Genomic DNA, 21,477 nt, shown 5'->3' with positions numbered 1-21,477 from the left:
AGAAGAGGTTCGTTAAACTCTTTATTAGCCTTTTTACAATTCACTTAAAAGGGGAACAGATTTATCGATGGAAACTTAATAACCAAAAACAAAAAAGCAGCTGTGTGATCAAGTTAACATTTTGGGATTCTCATATAGTTACACATTAACTGGTTTCACTGTGCATCCACGAGCCTTTAAAGGCAGGATCAGCTCTAACAGATGTCACTTTTAATGGACCAGATCGGATCATTTCATGGTGTGTAATCAGAATCACCCACAGAATCTGATTTTTCTCACAGCTGAGCCACATGGTCAAATCTCAAGCTGTCATTGGATAATTCAGGCCCACCGCGGTCGCGCTGGAGCCGACAGGAGCGACAGAGAGGTTCCCCTGGTAGGATAATGTTGATGTTCTTGGCATCTATGTTATGTTAAGTGCTGTCGAGCTTTGATGCCAGTTCTGCAGGCATAAACTGCGGGCTAAATTTACACAAATCAATAGCAGAGGATGGTGCTGCTTTCAGTGTTGTGTTGATATAAGACCTTTTTTTCCCCCTCCATTTCTCGGTCTCATTGGGCAGCCTTCATTTCATCTTGTAGTCTTCAGGTCTGTGGAAAAAATACAACAACGCATTAGTATGAAGGGTGGGGAAAGGACCGATTACAAGGAAAAACATGGATAGAATGGGACAGATGAGAGAGTGGGCAGATCTTATCTCTTTTTTCCCCCCGCCCCTTTTTTCAAAATGACTTCAGAGACTGTGTCGTTGTTTTCGGTTTTTCCGCTTTAATTTCAAGCAGAGTTTGCAGCAGACAGATATTATCAGAGCGTGCTGTATTGGTTTTGATACAAAGTAGAAAAAATGTTGTTATCAAATGTAATAGCTCTGCTATCAGCTACACCCGTATGCTGTCGGTTTTCTGTGTCTGAGCACTTGTTTGTGTGTTGACTGTGTGCGTGTGTGTTGTACAGGGGTGGACAGGGAGCTTACATTCAATAATAATCTCTCGCCTGGGCTCCAAGGTTTTTCTGAGAGAATATTAACAGTGTGTTTAATAAAGGGGAACGATTGAATCGCCCTGGATGACCTTAACCCCATCTCCCCTGACACACTCACACGATCAGTAAAATGACTGAGCCAGCGTGTGAGCGAATATTAACTAGACTGAGGCCTATCTCTTAAATCAACCAGGATTAGTTTGACCTTGATGGCCACACAGCGACCAGCCTCAGCACACAGACTGATTGGCTGAGGAGATTGAAGCAGTAAACAATAAGAAGTAGCTCATTTATCACCTCGCACAGGCACACACTCTGACAGCAGTGGTGAACGCAGCACCGACATGCTGTACATATCTGCACAAGGCATATACACAGAGTGAAAACTAATGTCAGAGAACACAAATAAAACTATTGGCCCTGTGTGGCACCACTGTACCTTAAAAATTTCATGTATGCATTTTTCTACTTAACAACACGTCCTGCGTCATCACTGTTCAATAGGACGAGGAGCAGAAGAGGGCCTGACCTTCGACCTGGGGGTGGAGCTATCCTTTTAGGAACCAAATCTGCATGAGCCAGTCCCTGCAAATGCTGACACTATTCTCATGTACCCCTAAATAACTATATTGTTTGAATACATCTACTTGGTGGATTCATTTATTTACTAGCATTTTTGGTTTGCTGCCTCAGAAAAGTACAGTTAGACCACATAACACTAGCAGTGCTTCTAAACTCTGATCACTCGAATGCTCATTTTAGGTTTTTCAGGGGTTCCCTGCTCCAACACACTCAATTCAAACGATCATCTTTAACCTGCATGCAAAACCTTTACTAATATTTTCCTACTCAAGTAGGAAAATATGTATACAGAGGGGTGAAAACACTGATTCTAAAAACTGATATTAGTTTAGTTCAAATGTGCAAAACGTTAGGATCATACGAGCTAAATTGTTCATTTGACTGTTGTGAAGCAGATTTGGTTTTGATTCTGAGAGTCTGAGATTTCTGTGTCGACACACAGGAGATCAATGGTGTTTTGCTTGTGGTGTGTGCAGCACCGCAAACAAAAAACATCAGCATTATTTCCAACAAAACAATGTCAGTTTTGCTCCAAAAGATCACACCACATAAAAAGGAGGAAGAACATGACGAATTTTGCCATTTTGCTCAGTGTAATTGTTAACATGCACCGAATCCTGTTAACAAAATCCCATTAACATTTATTGAAGTGGGACATCACAGAGGCATCCAGCATCTGAAAACCACAAAGGAAACCTAGCTGCAGAAATAGATTCATGTGTTTATGGGGGTTTTTACATAGAGAAAGTACGATGGCAGGAAAGCAGGGTTTGGATTTGCCAATAACAACAATACATTTGTTAAATCCTGATTTAGCTGCTGTCTAAAATGTTTACAACAACCTGGAGAAACAAAATCCAAGCTTTCGAATTAAGCACCTCAGACTGGGTACAAGAAAGACCATCAGAGGTCCTGGGTGCTGAGCATGTCCGGTGGGTGAAGAGCAGTGACCCTGACTCAGAAGCAGCTGGGCCGCGGGTGAACGGATGGATTGATGGATGAACGGATGCAAAGGCTACTGCTGAGCAGGTGAAGCAAGAACGCTCTTCGTTAACCTGTCAGAACGATGTTTACTGCGGCTGAGGCCGGGGAGAACGGCACGATATTATCATGCCGGCAAACCGCGGGTCACAATGCCAGTCTAATCTCCAACCAGAAAATACTTGACTCAGAAAAGCTATGAATATGATTAGGCCGAGTAACAGATGCTCTCTCACACATCCTTCAGAGAAAACTTGTGTATCCAAGCGCTCAGGAAGTGAGGGAATACAGCTGATTTTCCCAGTGTGCATCTGAGAGAACCGTCCTGCTCTGTTTTTGAGGTTTGGCTCCTCGTTACGATGTACAGTGTCCTACTTTTTTACAGCTTTTCGACCGAGCTCACAATGAAGCCAACTTGCATCAACTTAAAAAAGAAAAAAAAGTCAGCTTGGGGACAACTACTCCTATTTTCATGTAGTAGTGCACACAGGAGCCAGCTCCTTAGTGGTTCAGCACTTCAGTTCTTTGTGCATCGCGTCACATAATGACAGCTCTAAGTTGGCTGACAATCATTCGCACGGCAGCTACATGTGTTTGTAGTTACGATGAAAAATGTTGCACTTTTTTTTCCTGCTTGAGGAGAAACTGTCATGTCACAATGGCCACAAAAAAAGGAGCTGTCATACATTTGAATTAGATCCATTTGTGTGCGTGTTGCTTAGTAAGACCATGAAAACATTACAGGACTGCGTCAAAGCAGAAGAAGGCAAACCTGGGTCAAAACCTTCCCGTCTTTTAAATATCTGAAGATTGTGCCAGCACACACACAAGTTCATAAGTCGTCTGTTTCTCATTTTAAATGCTTAATTTAAAGCTTTGCACTGCTATTTTTTTTTAAGATAAAACAGAGTAGGCTGGCACAGAGAGAGGGACTGTGAGATGGTACACAGTTCAACATCACCCCCTTCTGGACCATCCTCATCAACACAAGACTGAGTGTGACGCGTCACCATGAATGTTTCAATTTCTTCAGTATAAATGCAGCAAAATGGGAGACTGTGATAATTTCATTGGCCAATAATTTTCATCAACAACCTTTCTCGCCCCCCCCCTTAACGAAAATGTGACAACACTACGATGAAATGTGATGAATGTACTGATACTTTAATCCCGAATAAAAACGAGATGAAAATATTTTGGAGAGATGGCATGATAAGAACTAATTAAAGTTGTGTAGAACGGCGGGACGAGTTTGGAGGTGATCCAATCAGAAGTAATCTTGTGCGGTAAGGTTAGACGGGCACATTTGATCTGGTAAAACCAGCGCCCATCCTCCCTGTTTCTCATGAAAACGAGAGAAAATTTCAACACTTGGCAGAAAGATCAGAGTAGAAAAGGAAAATAAGACACTGAGAAACTCTCACCGGTAAAAATACGACAAACGCTTTCTTTTAATCGTCTGAATTAACTTTAGATTTACTCTGATGTAATCTTATGTTATTTAGTTGACTAAAAGCATTTAAATCCCTAAATTATGACTAAAACTAAATCAGAATTTGCTGTCAAAATCAACACTGATGGGAGTTTGGGCTTCTTTTTGGATATTAATTGAGAGTTACGCTTCTACATACGGTGTCCACAGCCTGGGGAAGGCATCGATTTCCTCCCGAGTGTACTCGCTGAGCTTCTTCGGTATTTCTCTGGGCTGAGGCAGCTCCTCTGTCAGGTTGGCTTGAATGTCATATGGCAGCTCCTGGAGAGAGGTGGATGAAGGAAACATTAAAGGCATTTGATCCAAGACACAAAAATTCAAAGAGAAAAGGGAGGAAATGGGAGAGAGGAAAGAATTTATAGCAACTGACACAAATAAGGAGACTGTGTGTTACAAATGGTGCCTTATTCAAAGGCCTGGAGGAGGTTTTAAGCTGGGAATAACACGGAGGAAAAGAAAAATAAATAATCAAAAAACACCAAATGTTCAATAGAAACACTGCCTAAACTGTTGTGAAATGCCTCAGGCTTAGAAACGCCATCTCTAAGTACTACTTAGATTCTGCTGTTAGGACCAAAGTCAGGTAATCAGTCGTTCCTCTGTATATGGACACATTTATTCACAGTATTACAAATCAAAATACCTGATGATGGCACTCCCACCATGATAGTAATTACAATCCGCTGATATTTAGATGGACCCCGTGTGTCAGTTAACAGCCCATCAAGCACTTTTTATGTTAAATTCATTCCAGAGGCTGTGATGTGTGACGCTGGCTCTAGCCAGTGTAATTTGAAACCAATCAATATGCTCTCAAGTGCCAAAAATGCATGCGAGGCATAATTCACTGCGGCGATGATACGACGCATCTGCTCCGCTTTAAATCAACGACTGAGACGGGACAGTTTGTCAACTCTGATAACCGATTGGACGCATTATTTACATTCAGCCTCAGCTGCATTTAATGACTTTTGGCAGCCAATAAGATGTCATTTTCCACAGTAGGCAGAAAACAATACTTCACTGACATCGACAGTCACTCGTTTATTTACGCGTCCCTATTTACATAATCCCAGTATTAGCATTCATTGGAGGTGTGTTTACTGGCCGCCCTGTAAACTTTAATATTTCCTCATTTTATACTGTTTTGGTGTACACTACCACCTAAGGGTCTCTTGAACAAATGGCCAGTTACATATGCTTTCAGGTACACACTTTGGGTTAATCTGACGGCATTTAAGTACCCTAGTTACTTTTAAGTAACAGCTGCAACAGTAAAGTTACCACATCAGACCCAAATAAATGGACATATCACCTTTAACATGGCGCAAGAATTTACACTAATGTAGTCGCGGCCCCCTCCCTGAGCCTGGCTCTGCCAGAGGTTTCTTCTTGTTAGAAGGGAGTTTTTCCTTCCCACTGTCACCAAGTGCATGCTTGTAGGACATTGTTGGGATATTTTCTCTCTTATTGTATTGTCTCTCTTATGATATAAAGCACCTTGAGGTGGTTAAATTGAATAATAAAATAAAATAATAAAATTAAAGCAAACTAGTCTAAATAAAGCCAAACAAGCTCCCCTATGAGTGGAGGCAGTTTAGCACCAAGTGACACACAAAACTGCAGTTACAAAAGCCTAAACACTTCCCCAGAGTTGATGCTTATTAAAGTCAAACTACAATAAGTCTGAATGACTTTAACACAGTGATGAAGTCGGTGATGTCATGTCTAAATGTCTAAAAAGAGCTCATCTTCATGAGTCCTCGCCCTTTTCTGTGATTTGTTCTTCTTAGGGCATCAGCAGAAAGTGAAACAATGGCCTTAAAGATTCATGAGATGAAGTGCAGAGTCACGAGACAACTCTGGTTCCTCAATATTCTTGGTGACGCATCGTAAATATAGAGCTGCTGACAATCCATCCATCCTCTACCGCTTATCCTTGTCATAGGAAAAGAGACGGGGTACACCCTGAACAGGTTGCTAGTCTGTCACAGGGCTAACAAATTGAGACAGACAACCATTCACACTCACATCCACATCTAAGGGCAATTTAGAATCACTAATTAGCCTAACCCCACTAACTGCATGTGTTTGGACTATGGGAGGAAGCTGGAGTACCCGGAGAGAACTCATGTAGACACGGGGAGAACATGCAAACGCCACACAGAAAGACCCCAGCCAGATGATGGAGCCGAACTTAGAACCTTCTTGCTGTGAGCCAACAGTGCTAACCACTGCACCACCTTGCCGACCAGAACTGCTGATAAGTAAAGCTTTAGACAAAAGGGAGAGAGACTAGCGCTTCTGACAAGAGGACAACAACAACCAGATTTAGTAAAAAACCTTAACCTCACAGCCATGCACTCATTCTCTTAATGTACCCTGACTGTCTTTCATTAGTGAGATGATGTGAAACAGGGCTTACGTCTTCAGGAAAGATGTGTAATCGCTGCATCATGGTGCGCCGGTGCAGGTTCCGAGGCAGCATGCCGTAAACTGCTAACCTTACGATCTGGAGAGGAGAAGGACAATGAAAATATTGACATAAAAATATTTTCAAAAGTCTGTGTTTATAGCAACAAATTTTCTGTTTTTCTTATATTTTCTTCTAAATTGTTCCTCAATGCGAAGCAGGTTACACAACTTGGATGAAGTTACTGGATTGAGAGAGATGTTGGACAGACGCAGTGCTGACAAATCATTTATGTGTCCAAATCTATTTCTTCCTCTTCGCACGCCAACCCTTCAAATGTCACATCAACTAAATCACCTTCAGGATGCACGTCTGTGGTCGCTGACTGGCCTGAAACCAGCAGCTTAGTGCATGTCTCTTCTGGTTTAGTGCACTTCAGACTGGAGACCAGTGCAGGTCATGCACCTACATCGAGTCATTCCCGCATGTCAGGAGCAATTTTACGGTGTACTTTTAGCACACTAGCTGCATATGGGAAAAAAGTCTACAAACCCACAACTTCTGCAAAAAAACAAAAAACTCTTACTGAGTGCACCACTGCAGAGGCATGCTTATCCTTCACACAGCTTCAGGCGAGGCCTTAACATGCAAAACTCACTTTTATACATTTAAAATTAAAAAAAAATGTTTAATAGATGTCTGGGGGAAAAAAATCATGATAGATATTCTCCAATACTTAATGGATTTAATATTTAATGAAACAGAAAATGCTGTAAATATGGGACTGACTATAGTGAGGCAAGTACTTGAGTTACGATTATGTGCACTTCTTTTCGCCCACTGATGTCTCTGTCATTTTTGTAACGTTTGAATGAGGATCTGTGGAGATTTTCTTTCCCTTATATTCATATTTATTCATTTATATCTTCACCCTGTCTCTGTGTGCCTCGAGTTCATTCATCACTTTCTCATCATTTCTTTTCAAAAACATTTTTTTCAAGGGTTAAAAAAAACTTCCTAAAACAGCTGGATGCTGTTATTTTCTAATCACCTCTAACCAGAAGTATTGAGGTGTTCAGGGACTGTGTAGCGGTGCAGAATAATACACATCTGGTTTTCTAGTAAGTGTCCCAGATGAATAAGGGAGCAGCTGAATGTATCTTTTATTTTCAGTGTGTAAATGAGAAAAGAATCAGCCCGTTTACATTTTATTTGTGCACTCGTAGCCCTTTCTCCTACGAGCCTCACACACACACACACACACACTTTTTATACTTTAGAGCTTTTATCTGTCACACATGGACTCTCCAGCGGATGCATTGGGGGTAACTTGGGGTTCAGTATCTTGCACACTGGAGGAGCCGGAGCCTGCAGCACCAACCAATAGTGATGTGCGATACCACTGATTTCCTTTCCGATCCGATACCAAGTAATATTCAGGGTGGTATCGACGATACTGATCCGATACCGATACTTTGTACAAAACGGATTTTATTTATTGTATCTCAAATTATAGCGTCATAATGATTACAGGACATCAGAATACCTTCTTCTTATCACTTAATAATGCAGAGTTCATCATATAGAAATAAAAAAACTAAAGTTGTGTGCTATTTGAACACCTTGCCTGCCTGGAGGACTAAAGGACTCCGTGAGAGACTCTCACCCTAGCAGCACCTGTCCCTCTCCTCCTCTTCAGTTCGCCTCAACATACGCTCGTCATATTTTGTGATATGATTTACTCTGAGGTGTTTGACAAGGTTAGTGATGTTGCCACAACCATACATGCCAACCCTCCCGATTTTTCCGGGAGAATCCCACCTTTCTCCAGATTTTCCACCCGGACAACAAAGTTGAAAAACCATATCGCAGAATTCATAGCGCGGCCCAGCCAATTCCAGTTTCCAACAATGACGGCAGCAACTTAGTTTTAATATCACTCTTATTTCTCTTTCTGGGTCGCAAAAAAACTTTTAACATATTTTCAGGTGAGAATGTAGCTGTGTAAACTTCAAATATCTGAGCCGACCGACACATCGTCTTCAAACCCCCGCGGTCTTTCACCACTCGGGTTAAACATGATGTACAAGTCACTTTGATAACTTAAAAATGTTCTTGTTTGGCTTTTTCAGTGTTTTATTTGTTCGTGAGTAAATCGGTTTGGCTGAGATTAAAGTTATTAGATTAGATTAAATTAAATTAAACTTTATTATTCCCTCGGGAGGGTTCCTCCGGGGTTTTCACACAGCTGAATAAACGTCAAACAGAAAACTGATTAAACAGAAGAGTTTACGTCAGTGTCCGGTTATATTTTAGGACAGCAAGGAGCAGACGGCAGTTTCACTCCACCAAGGGAGCTCGTGACGTACTACCCGGCTTTCTTTAGACCGCGAAGGCCGGTCCTCAGGTGGAAGCAGCCTCTGAATTTGGACACCCCCGCTGTTTCCGGGCCGGCCAATAATAACGGTGACATTTAACGTATTTTATCCGATAAATAAACCCTGTAAAATATATTTATCCGCCCAAACAGCCCTTTTGAATGTCTCCCTAATTCTGAGGTCTCAAGGTTGGCAAGTATGGCCACAACACCTCACTTTTTTTGCCACATTCATTGCAAACCACGGCTCAGCTGTTTGTGGAGGTCAAATACATCTGCACAATTACGCTCAGCCATTGTTGTGAGTGCGCACGCCAAGGGGCTGCGAGACATTTATACAGCCGTATTTCGCACATGACTATGAAAGGCGGAAGAGGAAGTAGTTCCTTTGAATGTAGGCAATCCGAATGTTATAGTTTCTTTCCACTGTGTTCCTGTTAATGATAAACTACAAATTTACTCTAAATTACTAAAATATCGATATTTTAATGTGAGAATCGATTCTAGAACATAAATGATTGGTATCAGAGGAATCGATATTTCAGGATCGATCCGCACCTCACTACCAACCAACTACAGTGCCCATTTTGATTATAATGACGTGACACCAGAGTACATGCTTGTGTCAGGACTGATTCAATAAAAAGAATCAATGACCCTCACTAGAGTTATCCTTCAGCTCCTGTTCTGTTGTTGTTCCTGTTTTTTGAGTCGCTGCTAAGTAACACAGGAGTTTGCATCATTTGTTAAATACAGTATGCAGGTCACAGTAAGTTTGCCTGGAATAATCATGGATTCATGTAAAATATTATGTAAAAAAGCTGCCACACTGGGCTCTACTCTTCTTTCTACACAGGAGAAGAGTTCATTACCTTGAAATCATAAATATGCATCACAACCAAAATCCCAAGAATTATCCTTAAACTGACATTCTTGGTCTGAGTTTCAGAAAATATCAAAATACCTCCATCAACCAGCACAAATCCACTGCTGCTTAATCCCACTCCTCAGCACTTTATATTAATATGCATGAGCAGCACATACGAGGAAAGGGATGAGTGTCAAACCAGGAAGCACCTCCACTGCAGAGCATGTGGCACACTTATCTCTGTGTGGTTTAATACCTACAATATAATCAAATTCTTGGTGTGAGCTAAGGTTTAAAATTCACTCTAAACAACACAAAGAGGAGAACAGAAGCCAGCAGCACTTACAGCTTTTGGGTCCTTATGATGGAGCTGAGCAGCTGTGACTTGTTTGAATCCACCAGGGTACCTTTAAAAGAAAATGAATAAATTACGACAAATCTCTGCCAGTCCAATTTTATTTCATGAACTGAAATTGGCATTTATTGCTCTGATGATGCTTTTTTAGTTACCAGTTCGGATTATTTTTTCAAATTAGCCCAACATCATGCTATCCATTTTACAGAAATACACATGCTGAAGGCAACATTTACTGTAGTATTTATATGTTCATGTGAAAGCCAGCAGGCTCACTGAAAATCCAGAGGTAATTTTTAATTATAACGTTTTGTGAAGCAGTGGCTGCTGCTCTCATTAGGAGGCGTGTGTGGATGCAGACTTTGAGTCAGAAGAGGAGGGACTGTGACGTGAAACAATGAAACGCAGTATATTCTAAATCTGAGGATTTCTGTTCATACAACTGCCAGAAAAATGTTGCAGGAAGAAACTTGAAAATTCTGATTTAACTTTTCAGACTGAGCTTACACAGCAAAGACGTCAAATCAGACATAAACGAGTATTTCTGCTGTTCAGTAGAGCTGGGCGATAGAACGATAACGATATGTATCGCGATATAACTTTTTCTCGATAGAAAAATTAAACTATTGCGATAGACCTCGCCGCTCTTGTCCTCTTAAAAAAAACCCAGCCAATCCAAATTACGTAGCGCAGAGCCGAACCAATCACAGCCGCAGCGTCACGTCGCGTGACTTGTTACGTACAGCACAAGTGCCAAGCCGCACATGTGTATTTGTTTGGGAAGCAGCCAGCCACCGTACCGCCCGGGTAATGGAGGAAATGAGTGTGCCGACTAGAAAAATCAACCGAGCGTGACCGAAGAGAAAACAGATGATGGTTCCAATGCCGGAGAGATTGTCGAACGGAAGAGCCATAGAAGTTCCGTAGTGTGAAGGTATTTCGACTATTTCAAGTCTGACAAAAAACAGAGTAGCGTGCACTGTAAATTGTGCCGAAAGCAAGTCTGGAAATACAATAAACTGGTGCATGCGCTACGTCCACACGTACCCGGGTATTTTTGAAAACGCAGATTTTTCTATGCGTTTGCACCTTTCGTCCACACGTAAACGGCGTTTTTGGTCACTGAAAACGAAGATTTTTGAAAACTCCGTTTTTGCATTTACGTGTGGACTAGAAAAACGGAGAAAACGCAGCGTCAAAGGTGTGCGCATTTTTTGACGTCACACTGTGCGCCACGTTATTGTTTCGGTGAAATGAATTTCTACAATACTGTTAATTCTACTCTCTGCAGTGTTTAAATGCTTACACACACACACACAGTTACTGTCCCTCCACACATACGACTCGGTTCTGCTTCTATGCCCCAGCTTTGTTTACTTTTTCCCACCGAGGCTTCTAGACTTCTGATTGGCCAACATTTCTGCACGGTTAGGAATCTAGCGCCACCTGCTGCTTTGGCATGTTCATAGCAGCGTTTTCCTTCATTTCTGCCTTTATGTGTGGACGGGATTATTTTTTAAAACGAAAACGGAAAATCTCCGTTTTCAAAAATACCCGTGTACGTGTGGACGTAGCCTCAGTCTCTGACTGGAAGCGCTAATTCGTCATTCGGCTTTTGTGAGACTAAAGTAACTGTTAAAACTGTTTGAAAAGCTCAGCTATACAACAAGGAGAGATTGAGAATTTCCTTTTAGTTCTCAGTTTATTTGATATTGACAAAAGTTAGTCAGTTTTGTCTGTTCTTCTGTAAAACAAACTAAGATTTATTTTTAGAATTAATATTTTGTTTCTAAGTGGAATTGACAATTTAGTAGTCTGTTTCGTTTGTTCTATTTTGAAACTTAAACGCTTTAGCGGCTGCCTTTTGTGTAGTTTGCAATATTTGCCTTTATTTATCTGAAAAAGTCTCATGTTCCTTAAGTACATCTACCCTGTTGAACTTATTATGGGAAATAAATATTTAAATAAAAACAAGCTGCTGATTATTTCACATTTTACTTGTGAGCAACGGCACATTTAAATCTTACAAATATAGTTATTTGGCTTATATCGTGATAGATATCGTTATCGCCTGAAATGAAAAAAACATATCGTGATATGAAAAAATCTTATATCGCCCAGCTCTACTGTTCAGTGACCCAAAAAACCTCATTTACATCACTGTTGGCAGCAGACTAAACAAAGCTTTATGTAGGCCTCGCTTTGTCCTGCTTTGAACTGGAAACATGAAATTAAAATCATGACAGATGGCACTATACACTTACCCCGTGTGTGATGAGTAGACTTTCTGTTCCCATTTGTTCCCAGAGAAAGCTATGTGTTTGCTGTTTATCACCACCACATGGTCACCACAGTCACCTGTGAAGATGTTCAAAAGGTTTGTTTTCAGGCTCAATGCATGATTAAAAAGCCACATTATTCTGTTTTAAAGAGAGGAAGACTAGCACATATAGCTGCTCTACCAATGACGCCACTACTAAGAGCAGAAGCTACCTTGTGAGACTAAGGCTTAGCTTTACTAAAACATATTGTTATTCCAAAGTATAACTGAGAAGGAAGGGAAAAACATTTTTAAAGCTTGTCCTCTGCTGCCACCATGTGGCAGTTCTATATAAAAGTAGATGTTTCTGTCATAATGTCATAATCCAGACGAGGAAATCCCAAAAATTGATTCTGTTTAACTGGATGTAGTGTTTTCAGTGGTAGAAATGTTTCATCACTCATCCAGGTGACTTCTTCAGTCTCAGCTGACTGCAGGTTTCCCCAACCTTATAAAGGGTACATTTGTACAATGACTGCAATTAGAGCTGGGCGATAGAACGATAACGATATGTATCGCGATATAACTTTTACTCGATAGAGAAATTAAGCTATCGCGATAGACCTCGCCGCTCAAGGTCAGCCAATCCAAATTAAGTAGCGCAGAGCCGAACCAATCACAGCCGCAGCGTCACGTCGCGTGACTTGTTACGTACAGCACAAGTGCCAAGCCGCACGTGTGTTTGTTTGGGAAGCAGCCAGCGGGTAATGGAGGAAATGAGTGTGCCGACTAGAAAAATCAACCGAGCGTGACCGAAGAGAAAACCGATGACGGTTCCAATGCCGGAGAGATTGTCGAACGGAAGAGCCAGAGAAGTTCCGTAGTGTGAAGGTATTTCGGCTATTTCAAGTCTGACAAAAAACAGAGTAGCGTGCACTGTAAATTGTGCCGAAAGCAAGTCTGGAAATACAATAAACTGGTGCATGCGTCACACTGTGCGCCACGTTATTGTTTCGGTGAAATGAATTTCTACAATACTGTTACTGTTAATTGTACTCTCTGCAGTGTTTAAATGCTTACATATACACACAGTTACTGTCCCTCCACACATACGACTCTGTTCTGCTTCTATGCCCCAGCTTTGTTTACTTTTTCCCACCGAGGCTTCTAGACTTCTGATTGGCCAACATTTCTGCATGGTTAGGAATCTAGCGCCACCTGCTGCTTTGGCATGTTCATAGCAGCGTTTTCCTTCATTTCTGCCTTTATGTGTGGACGGGATTATTTTTAAAACGAAAACGGAAAATCTCCGTTTTCAAAAATACCCGTGTACGTGTGGACGTAGCCTCAGTCTCTGACTGGAAGCGCTAATTCGTCATTCGGCTTTTGTGAGACTAAAGTAACTGTTAAAACTGTTTGAAAAGCTCAGCTATACAACAAGGAGAGATTGAGAATTTCCTTTTAGTTCTCAGTTTATTTGATATTGACAAAAGTTAGTCAGTTTTGTCTGTTCTTCTGTAAAACAAACTAAGATTTATTTTTAGAATTAATATTTTGTTTCTAAGTGGAATTGACAATTTAGTCTGTTTCGTTTGTTCTATTTTGAAACTTAAACGCTTTAGCGGCTGCCTTTTGTGTAGTTTGCAATATTTGCCTTTATCTATCTGAAAAAGTCTCATGTTCCTTAAGTACATCTACCCTGTTGAACTTATTATGGGAAATAAATATTTAAATAAAAACAAGCTGCTGATTATTTCACATTTTACTTGTGAGCAACGGCACATTTAAATCTTACAAATATAGTTATTTGGCTTATATCGTGATAGATATCGTTATCGCCTGAAATGAAAAAAACATATCGTGATATGAAAAAATCTCATATCGCCCAGCTCTAACTGCAATTAACACCACTGAAGAACAATGGGTGGGATGAAGGCCAGTAAGAAATAAAGTTCTCCTTTTTACTTCAAGTGCTGCTTCAGCTTTTACCTCTGCAGTGCTGTACCACAACATGCTTAAACTAAGGGTTTGTTGTGGTTTAAAAACAATACCTCATATATACACAATGAAACAGTTAAAGTGAGTTACAGTGAGAATTTGTTCATGACTGTCTGGTGAGTGTGAGATGGAGTTCCTACTCACTCAGAGCATGGTAGATAGGTTTGTGTTTCCCCTGTAATCTAATAGAACACATAGTTGCAATCTTCCCAGGCGGCTGCATCCTGGCATCAATCAGGAACCAGGAACGGGCAAAGGTCGCCCATTGCTGAACGAAGTCAAGGAGAAAAACTTAAATTACATATGCTAACAAGCTGAGACATCTCAGCATCAGAAACCAAAGAAGGCCTGTTAATTTTCCAAGCTCCAAAATTGTAAAGATGGGCAGCTTAAAATAATGGACATGCCAAACTGTCCCTTCAAACTATAGTTGGCAAAATGTTTACTCTTCCTTGTAGACAATTTTAATATCCTAACCTTTCAGCAATTAGTCAGCTGCTAAGAGAGAAAACTGGTTTCTTCTGATCTTTTTCTCCAAAACACTTAACCTGACCGGTCCCTCATTTCTAATCTTAGCTATCCTGGTCACTCCAAGCAAAACTTTCAGCATCAAAACTCAAAACCATACATCATAACAAAGTCTCGCTACCATCTTGTAAACCTCAGGGTAAAAAGTTATTGCCAGTGTTTGTATATATTTTTTAATGTCTACGATATAATCAACCCAATCCTTTCTCCCAGTTAAAATATATTTATAGAACTGGTGTCACAACAAGACATTTGTAACATTTGTCACTGAGCAGCTTCTACCTGGTTACAGAAATACTCTTTCTGGTTCAAAATGACAAGACATCTTTCATGAGATAAAATATAGATCAATAAATCATTTAGAACAGGTGAAATGCATTTTCTGGTAAATACAGGTGGCAAATGATCATCATTTTTTTAAACACTAGATCATGTGTTTAAATTATTTTAACTATTTCTTACTTCTTACTACAGAGCCAAGTAAGAAGTAAGATAGAAATGGTGGCGAGGATTAAATCTCATATTAAGACAAAACTTAAGAGTCTGTAGAAGAACTGTTTCAAACAGCTAGCATCAAAATAGCAGTATAGCAACTCTCTAGGATAAAACCATATGAGAAACGACGTTAAGTCAAAGACTAGACGTTTTAAGTGGTACATTTCACTAACTGAAGGTTAGAGTTATAGTAAATGGACAATAAGACCTTCGATTTCTTTTAGAAAGCCTCTTAACTACTGGAGGCAGTGCACTCGTTCACAGCTAGCTGTTAAAATTTCTCTCATGTAACAGTGTCAGTGCCGTTCAGCGACGCTAGCTACCAGCAACCGCAACCATTAAATAACAAAAAATACAAACATAAGGTGGAACTAATGCAGCCCACAGCGTCTCAGATTACCTGTGCAGATCTGGAGAAACTGGACATTTTAGATTAAACTACTAGCGCATCCTCTAAATAGTTGACCCCAACGTGAGCTTCGGTCCGCTACGAAATCATGTTCGGTTGAAATAAGATATTTTTAAGGGTTCCTAGGTTCCAAATTAATCTATATTTATCGTGAGCTCATGTAGTGTCCGGCACTACTGTATATTCACGATTATACATATTTTAACTGACAGTATAGCTCGATATTTAGCTAAAAATTAGCTTCAATTATAATTCTGTAGTATTTAGTTTCTACCCGGTGGTATTTTTACGTGACATCTTAACGTGGTTACCTCACTTCCTTCTCGCGAAAGAGAGAGCGGGGAAATTTGACGGCCCTTCTTTGGCAGAGTGATCAAATTGCTTTGACTTGTTTGTTATTAGAAAAGGAGTGTTTGCTTTGGTTTGTTTCCCTCTGTAAAACTTTTGGTTATTGTTGGCCATTTATTGTTGATATAACCTGCCGTCTGACTGACAATGCGGACTTTAGAGGAGGTGCGGGCCACTCTGCAGATCGCCAAACTCAAAGAGGAGGACTTACAGAAAACTATCCACTGTCTGTCCTTTGGGCCAAACGTTTCATCTGCGGACTACTGCCTGATGGAGCTCGACGACACACTCTGCAAACACATCGAGGCTGGCCAAAGGTAAAGCTGATTGTAGTGAAAATTCCCGTGAAGAGACTGACAGCAAAGAAAATGTTCCTCTGCTAGTTTGGGGAACAAGTCAACAACCTTTCAAAGTTATTGTGGATTTAGGTTTTAATGATTGATTAGTGAAAGTGTAGGAACTACAATTTTCTGCTTCAGAAAATCAGAGCTGAAGTGCAGGGTGGACGTGCATGAAGCTATATGTAAATATAAACTAATTGACCACTTTTTTAGGTATACCTGTTCAACTGCACATATAACGCAAATATCTATTCATAGCAGTAGCTCAGTGCATTTAGGGATGTAGACATGGTCAAGATAACCTCCTGAAGTTCAAATTGAGTTTTAGAATGGGGAAGAAGGGTGGTTTAAGTGACTTTCAACATTGGTTGTTGGTGCCAGACAGGTTGGTCTGAGTATTTCAGAAACCGCTGATCTACTGAGATTTAAATAGAGTGGCCTGAAGAGAGATAATATCCAACGAGTGGCTGTTTTTCTGGGAGAAATCCCTTGTTAATGTCAGGGAACAAAGGAGAATGACCACTTAAAGCTAGCAGGAAGGCAACAGTAACTCAAATATCCACTTGTTACAGCCACGGTCTGAAAAAGCATCTCTGAATGCACAACAGGTCAAACACCGAAGCAGATGGAGTACAGCAGCAGAACACCACACCAGGTGTCACCCCTGTCAGCTAAGAACAGGAAACTGAGGCTACACTTCGCACAGACCGGTCAAAATTGGACAACAGAGTCGAAAAACATTGCCTGGTCTGAATACTCTCAATTTCTGCTGTCACATTCAGATGGTAGGGTCAGTATTTGTCATGAAAACAGTTCAGACTTGTGGTGGTTTTGTAAGACAGGGAGAGATATTTTCTTGACGCACGTTAGTGCTAAAGGACCATCGTTTAAATGCCACAGCCTACCTGAATATTGTGGCTATCGATCCTTTTGTGATCAGTGTACACATCTCGTGATGGCTGCTTCCAACAGGATAACATACAAAAACTCAAATCATCTCAAACTGGTTCCTTGTATCCACAGTCACCACATCTCCACCCAGTAGAGCACCTTTGGGATGTGGTAAAACAGGGGGGTTGTTATTATGGATGTGCAGCTGACGAATCTGCAGCAACTGTATGATGCCAACATGGACAAAGAAATGTTTCCAGCAACTTGTTTAATCTAGTCCATGAAGATTAAAGGCAAATGGGTCCAGCTAGGCAAACTTGAAAGTTAAGTTTACCTGGTGATAACTAATAACTAACTTTTTTCCCTCTTTGCCAGTCTAGTGATTCGGGGCGATAAAGACGAACATGCAGTGGTTTGTAGCGACGACAAGACCTACAGTCTAAAAATAGCTGACACATCCAACCTGCTGCTGTTTCTTCCTGGATGCAGAACACCAGACCAGCTGACCGACACCGAGGACAGCTCTCATGTTGTGCACGCTCAGGTAGGACCTACACGGGTGTCTTTCTTTGACTGACAAGCACAAACTTATAGTCGGTGCATAAAAATAGATTCCTGTTGCAGATATGGGGGTTTTGTAACAGCTACTGGGAACTGAGGAAACAGCGACCAAGACTGAAGAAGCTAAAGAGGCTTTTAATGGAAAATCCTTACGAAGGACCTGCGTTAGGAGGGCAGCAGGAGAATACAGAGAACAGGGTGAATACACCCCGTTAGATCTTTTCATGTCGATGCTGATGTTGCTGTAGCTGTTAGTAACCAGTTTGCCCTGTTCCCAGTACACAATGCAGGATCTGCTGGAGAGGATTCAGGCCAGTGAAGAGGAGATAAGGACACACTTAGAGACCATCCATGCCTGTCAGATAGATGGTAAACAGTGATGTCATTTTTATTTAACATCATGACAAAACAGATAGCTACCAGCTCTTCAACAAGAGCATCCTTTTTCCTTCCAGGATACTGGCGCGTTCTGGACTTTGACTATGAGATGAAGCTGCTTGGTCATGTGACTCAGCTGGTGGACTCTGAGTCTTGGGCCTTCAGCAGGGTTCCCCTTCAGACCAGTTTAGATGAGCTGGCCCCACTCGAGCCCAGGTCTGTGATCCTTATCTTCACCTCCAGAGATCAACAAATAGTAACATAAAGATGCAGATGGAGTAAAGTTGCAGTGATTGTTTTTAACATACCCAAGTGACACAGTTTAAGAGGCTATAGTGACTTTCTGAGCTTGTATTTTATGGCTACATAGTGATGTTTCCTTTTCTGTTCACAGAGAGATGATCGAGCACTGTTTGAACTGCTATGGGAAACGCTATACTGAAAATGGTGAAAATTTGACCTTCGCACCACAAAACTAGAAGGATTGCACACAATTCTCAGCTGCTTGGTAATGAAATGTGTTTTGTGTCCTTTATCTATACAGGTGAAGTGTTTTATGCACTAAATGAGGACAAAGTCTGTTGGGGTATCGCACTGATGCTGCTGCACAATGCTGTCAAGTTCAACCTGAAGGAGTTTCAGGAGGTCTGGCAGCAGAGCGTCCCAGAGGGCATGAGTACAAGACTGGACCAGCTAAAGGTGAACCTGTACACCTTTTGTCCTTTATGATGTATTCAGAGTGAGAAAAGTGTTGGGAGTTAGAATATAAGCTGTGTATTTGGGCATTTTCATTGTTTTTAATTAAGGAAATCCTCACAGGCTTGGCATTCACTTATCCATAGGATTCCCCAGACATATCTTTAGTTTACTGAGTTTTTCTCTGTTTCTCTCTTAAGCCAGTGTGTATCCCGTTGTGTTTGAGAAGCTACTTTCCAGAGTTTAGCTTAGTTTCCTGACTGGTGTTGTCTGCATTGTATATCTTCCAGGGCATTGCCCTGTTGGACCGCACCTCCCGCCCAGAGACCATCTGCCTGCTGCGTGTGGAGGACCTCCCAGAGGACACGGTGGAACGCTTTAACCACCTTTTTACACTCCGAGAGAAATGGACAGAGGAGGATATAACACCATACATACAGTTAGTGTTATCCATACAAATTATTAAGGGCTTTAATTAAAGAAACACAAAGAGCTTGTGAGTAAACCGAGTCCCATTTTTTGCTTATTACAATGTGTAACGCTCCATTTCCTCATCCAGAGATCTGTGTGGAGAGAAACAGACCACCGGAGCCCTCCTGACCAAATACGCTCGGTCTTCAATGCAAAATGGGATCAAGGTTTTCAACTCCAGAAGGCCCGTGGCTACGTGAACACTCCTACTGTAAAGTTATTTTTACTGTTTGAAGATGTATCCATGTGGATCTGTTCATTTCACCCTGTCACTTTTTTGATGCTCTGTGAAAATCTGTTTGCTAAAAATGCCTGTTAGCACGTTTTCAGCTGCTCCTTTTTGTCTCATGTGTAAAATCATTGAATAATAAAGTTATCAGAAAAACAAGTTTTTGTTTTCTGTTGACAAACTTAGACCTTTTTTATTGTCGGCAGGTTAATGCAATGTTGGAATTGTCCACAAGGTGGTGCCATATGCGGAGTAATATACAGCTGTCAAAAGTTTATGTCCACTCATCTTGGGGATGAATGTCATGGTAATGATTTCTGGGTTTTAATGATTTCTTTGACGTGTTTCTTTTCCAGAGTGGAGTGACTGTACAGAAAACATCATTAATGACTTTCAAAAACAAGAATGCTTGCACAAGTTTGAATTTATTTTAGGTTTTCTTTAATCCACACAGGGTCAGACGTATACATATAGAATAAAATATATATACATACCCCCACTAATATTTTGTTATAAATCCCTTGGCAACCAGTCACTTTTGAGAATTCATCAATACACTTCTGGCTTCTTGATCTTTGACCCACATTCTTGGCAGAATTGGTAGAGTTCATTTAAATCAGTTGGTTTCCCAGCACAGACTCGGGTTGAGGCTTTGGGAAGGTCATTCCAAAAGCTTAATGTTAGCCTCCTTATCCTTTCCACAACCAGTTTTGTTTTGTGTTTGGGATCATTATCCTGTTGGAAAACCTAACTATCCAGGTTTTAACCATCTAGCTGTCAATCTGAGGTGAAGTTGAAGAGTAGTCCTCCATAATTTCATGCACTTTGTGAAATGTACCGGTAGGAAAACAGCCCAGAGTATGATGCTACCACCAACATGCTTGACAGGTGGTATGTTCTTAGCTTTGAAAGCCTCACCTTTACTCCTCCAAAGGTACCGCTTGTTGTGGCCACACGGCTCTTTGTATCGACCACAAAATCTTTCTCAAGAACACTTTTGGCTTGTCCATGTGGGCAGCTGCAACTTTCAGTCTCGCTCAAAGACATTTGTTTTGGAGCAGGGGCTTTTTTCTTTGTCGGCACCCTCTCAGTCCAGTAAAACTTACTTCACTGTGGACCGTCACGCTGGTGTTTCAGTAGTTTTCAGTTCGTGCCAGGGTTGAGCTTTGTTCCTGGGTTGATCCTGAACATCCTAACCAACCTCCAGCCATTTGAGGGCGACAGTTTGGGTCTTCTTTGAGATCTTGGTGACAAATCTTAAATACAGTTCTTTGAAATGCTGATCTTGAAATCTGTAGTTGTTTAGAAATGGCTCCAAGAGACTTTCCCAACTTGTGAAAATCTATAATTCTTCTTAGAGATTCCCTGAGTTCCTTGGACTTTCCCAGTATTGGCCAATCCAGTGAGTGCTGTTGATCAAATCCCTTTTATATTGGCAAAGGCAAACCACAAGTTGTGGTCAAGCATGAGCACTAATGAGAAGTTAATAGGCTTTGGCCATGTCAAGTCAAAGGTTGTTGTAGGGTGCTGGTTTAGCTCACTGGATTAATCAGGGAACCCATATGCTGCTACGGCTAGTACAGAGAGCTGGTTGAAATCTGGCCATTTGCTGCATGTCTTTCTCCTGTCATAAAGGCTAAAAAGCAAAAAGACAAGTCGTAGCACCACTTATTAAAAGATTTAAGTCAGTGTAGAAATAAATGTGAGCCTGTATCTGTACTTTTGACCCTGAGTGGGTTAGAGAAAACCCAAAATAGTTTCAACCTGTTTTTTTAAAGTCATTAAAGATGTATGCACTACAGTCATTCCACCATAGAAAAAG

The 21,477-nt window shown here is 41.0% G+C and overlaps 2 protein-coding genes across 2 annotated transcripts; one reads left to right on the top strand and one right to left on the bottom strand.

Annotated features, from left to right (window-relative positions):
• Positions 1 to 8: 8 nt before the first annotated feature.
• On the bottom strand, positions 9 to 15,865 carry mrpl13 (mitochondrial ribosomal protein L13). The gene is made up of 7 exons (XM_086310886.1): positions 15,732 to 15,865; positions 14,453 to 14,576; positions 12,315 to 12,408; positions 10,042 to 10,102; positions 6,463 to 6,549; positions 4,177 to 4,298; positions 9 to 591 (listed from the first exon to the last, which is right to left on the bottom strand). The coding sequence occupies exons 1-7, from the start codon at positions 15,756 to 15,758 to the stop codon at positions 567 to 569; spliced, it is 540 nt and encodes a 179-aa protein (XP_086167012.1). The 5' UTR covers positions 15,759 to 15,865; the 3' UTR covers positions 9 to 566.
• On the top strand, positions 15,865 to 19,810 carry dscc1 (DNA replication and sister chromatid cohesion 1). Its single transcript, XM_086310884.1, has 9 exons — positions 15,865 to 16,405; positions 17,696 to 17,864; positions 17,945 to 18,079; positions 18,160 to 18,250; positions 18,337 to 18,475; positions 18,654 to 18,706; positions 18,804 to 18,958; positions 19,246 to 19,394; positions 19,515 to 19,810. Exons 1-9 carry the CDS (start codon positions 16,236 to 16,238, stop codon positions 19,624 to 19,626), a joined length of 1,173 nt encoding a protein of 390 aa, XP_086167010.1. The 5' UTR covers positions 15,865 to 16,235; the 3' UTR covers positions 19,627 to 19,810.
• Positions 19,811 to 21,477: the final 1,667 nt, after the last annotated feature.

The sequence above is a fragment of the Aulonocara sp. 'chitande type north' Nkhata Bay genome, linkage group LG11 (assembly GCF_057382095.1).
Source record: "Aulonocara sp. 'chitande type north' Nkhata Bay isolate Kocher_YH1m ecotype deep benthic linkage group LG11, A_spYH_male_GT1.1, whole genome shotgun sequence".
Classification (NCBI taxonomy): Eukaryota; Metazoa; Chordata; class Actinopteri; order Cichliformes; family Cichlidae; genus Aulonocara; species Aulonocara sp. 'chitande type north' Nkhata Bay.
This window is presented reverse-complemented; position numbering and strand designations above follow the sequence as displayed.

Bases quoted from the DNA above. Each gene is read 5' to 3' on its own strand.
- mrpl13 (XM_086310886.1), bottom strand. From the start codon at position 15,758: ATGTCCAGTTTCTCCAGATCTGCACAG. The intron at 10,103-12,314 runs GTAAGTGTATAG...TTTCTTTTAAAG, and splicing joins GTCTACTCATCACACACGGG to GTACCCTGGTGGATTCAAAC. The intron at 592-4,176 runs GTATGTAGAAGC...TTTTTTCCACAG, and splicing joins TTCCCCAGGCTGTGGACACC to ACCTGAAGACTACAAGATGA.
- dscc1 (XM_086310884.1), top strand. From the start codon at position 16,236: ATGCGGACTTTAGAGGAGGTGCGGGCCACTCTGCAGATCGCCAAACTC. The intron at 16,406-17,695 runs GTAAAGCTGATT...CCTCTTTGCCAG, and splicing joins CACATCGAGGCTGGCCAAAG to TCTAGTGATTCGGGGCGATA. The intron at 17,865-17,944 runs GTAGGACCTACA...TTCCTGTTGCAG, and splicing joins CTCATGTTGTGCACGCTCAG to ATATGGGGGTTTTGTAACAG.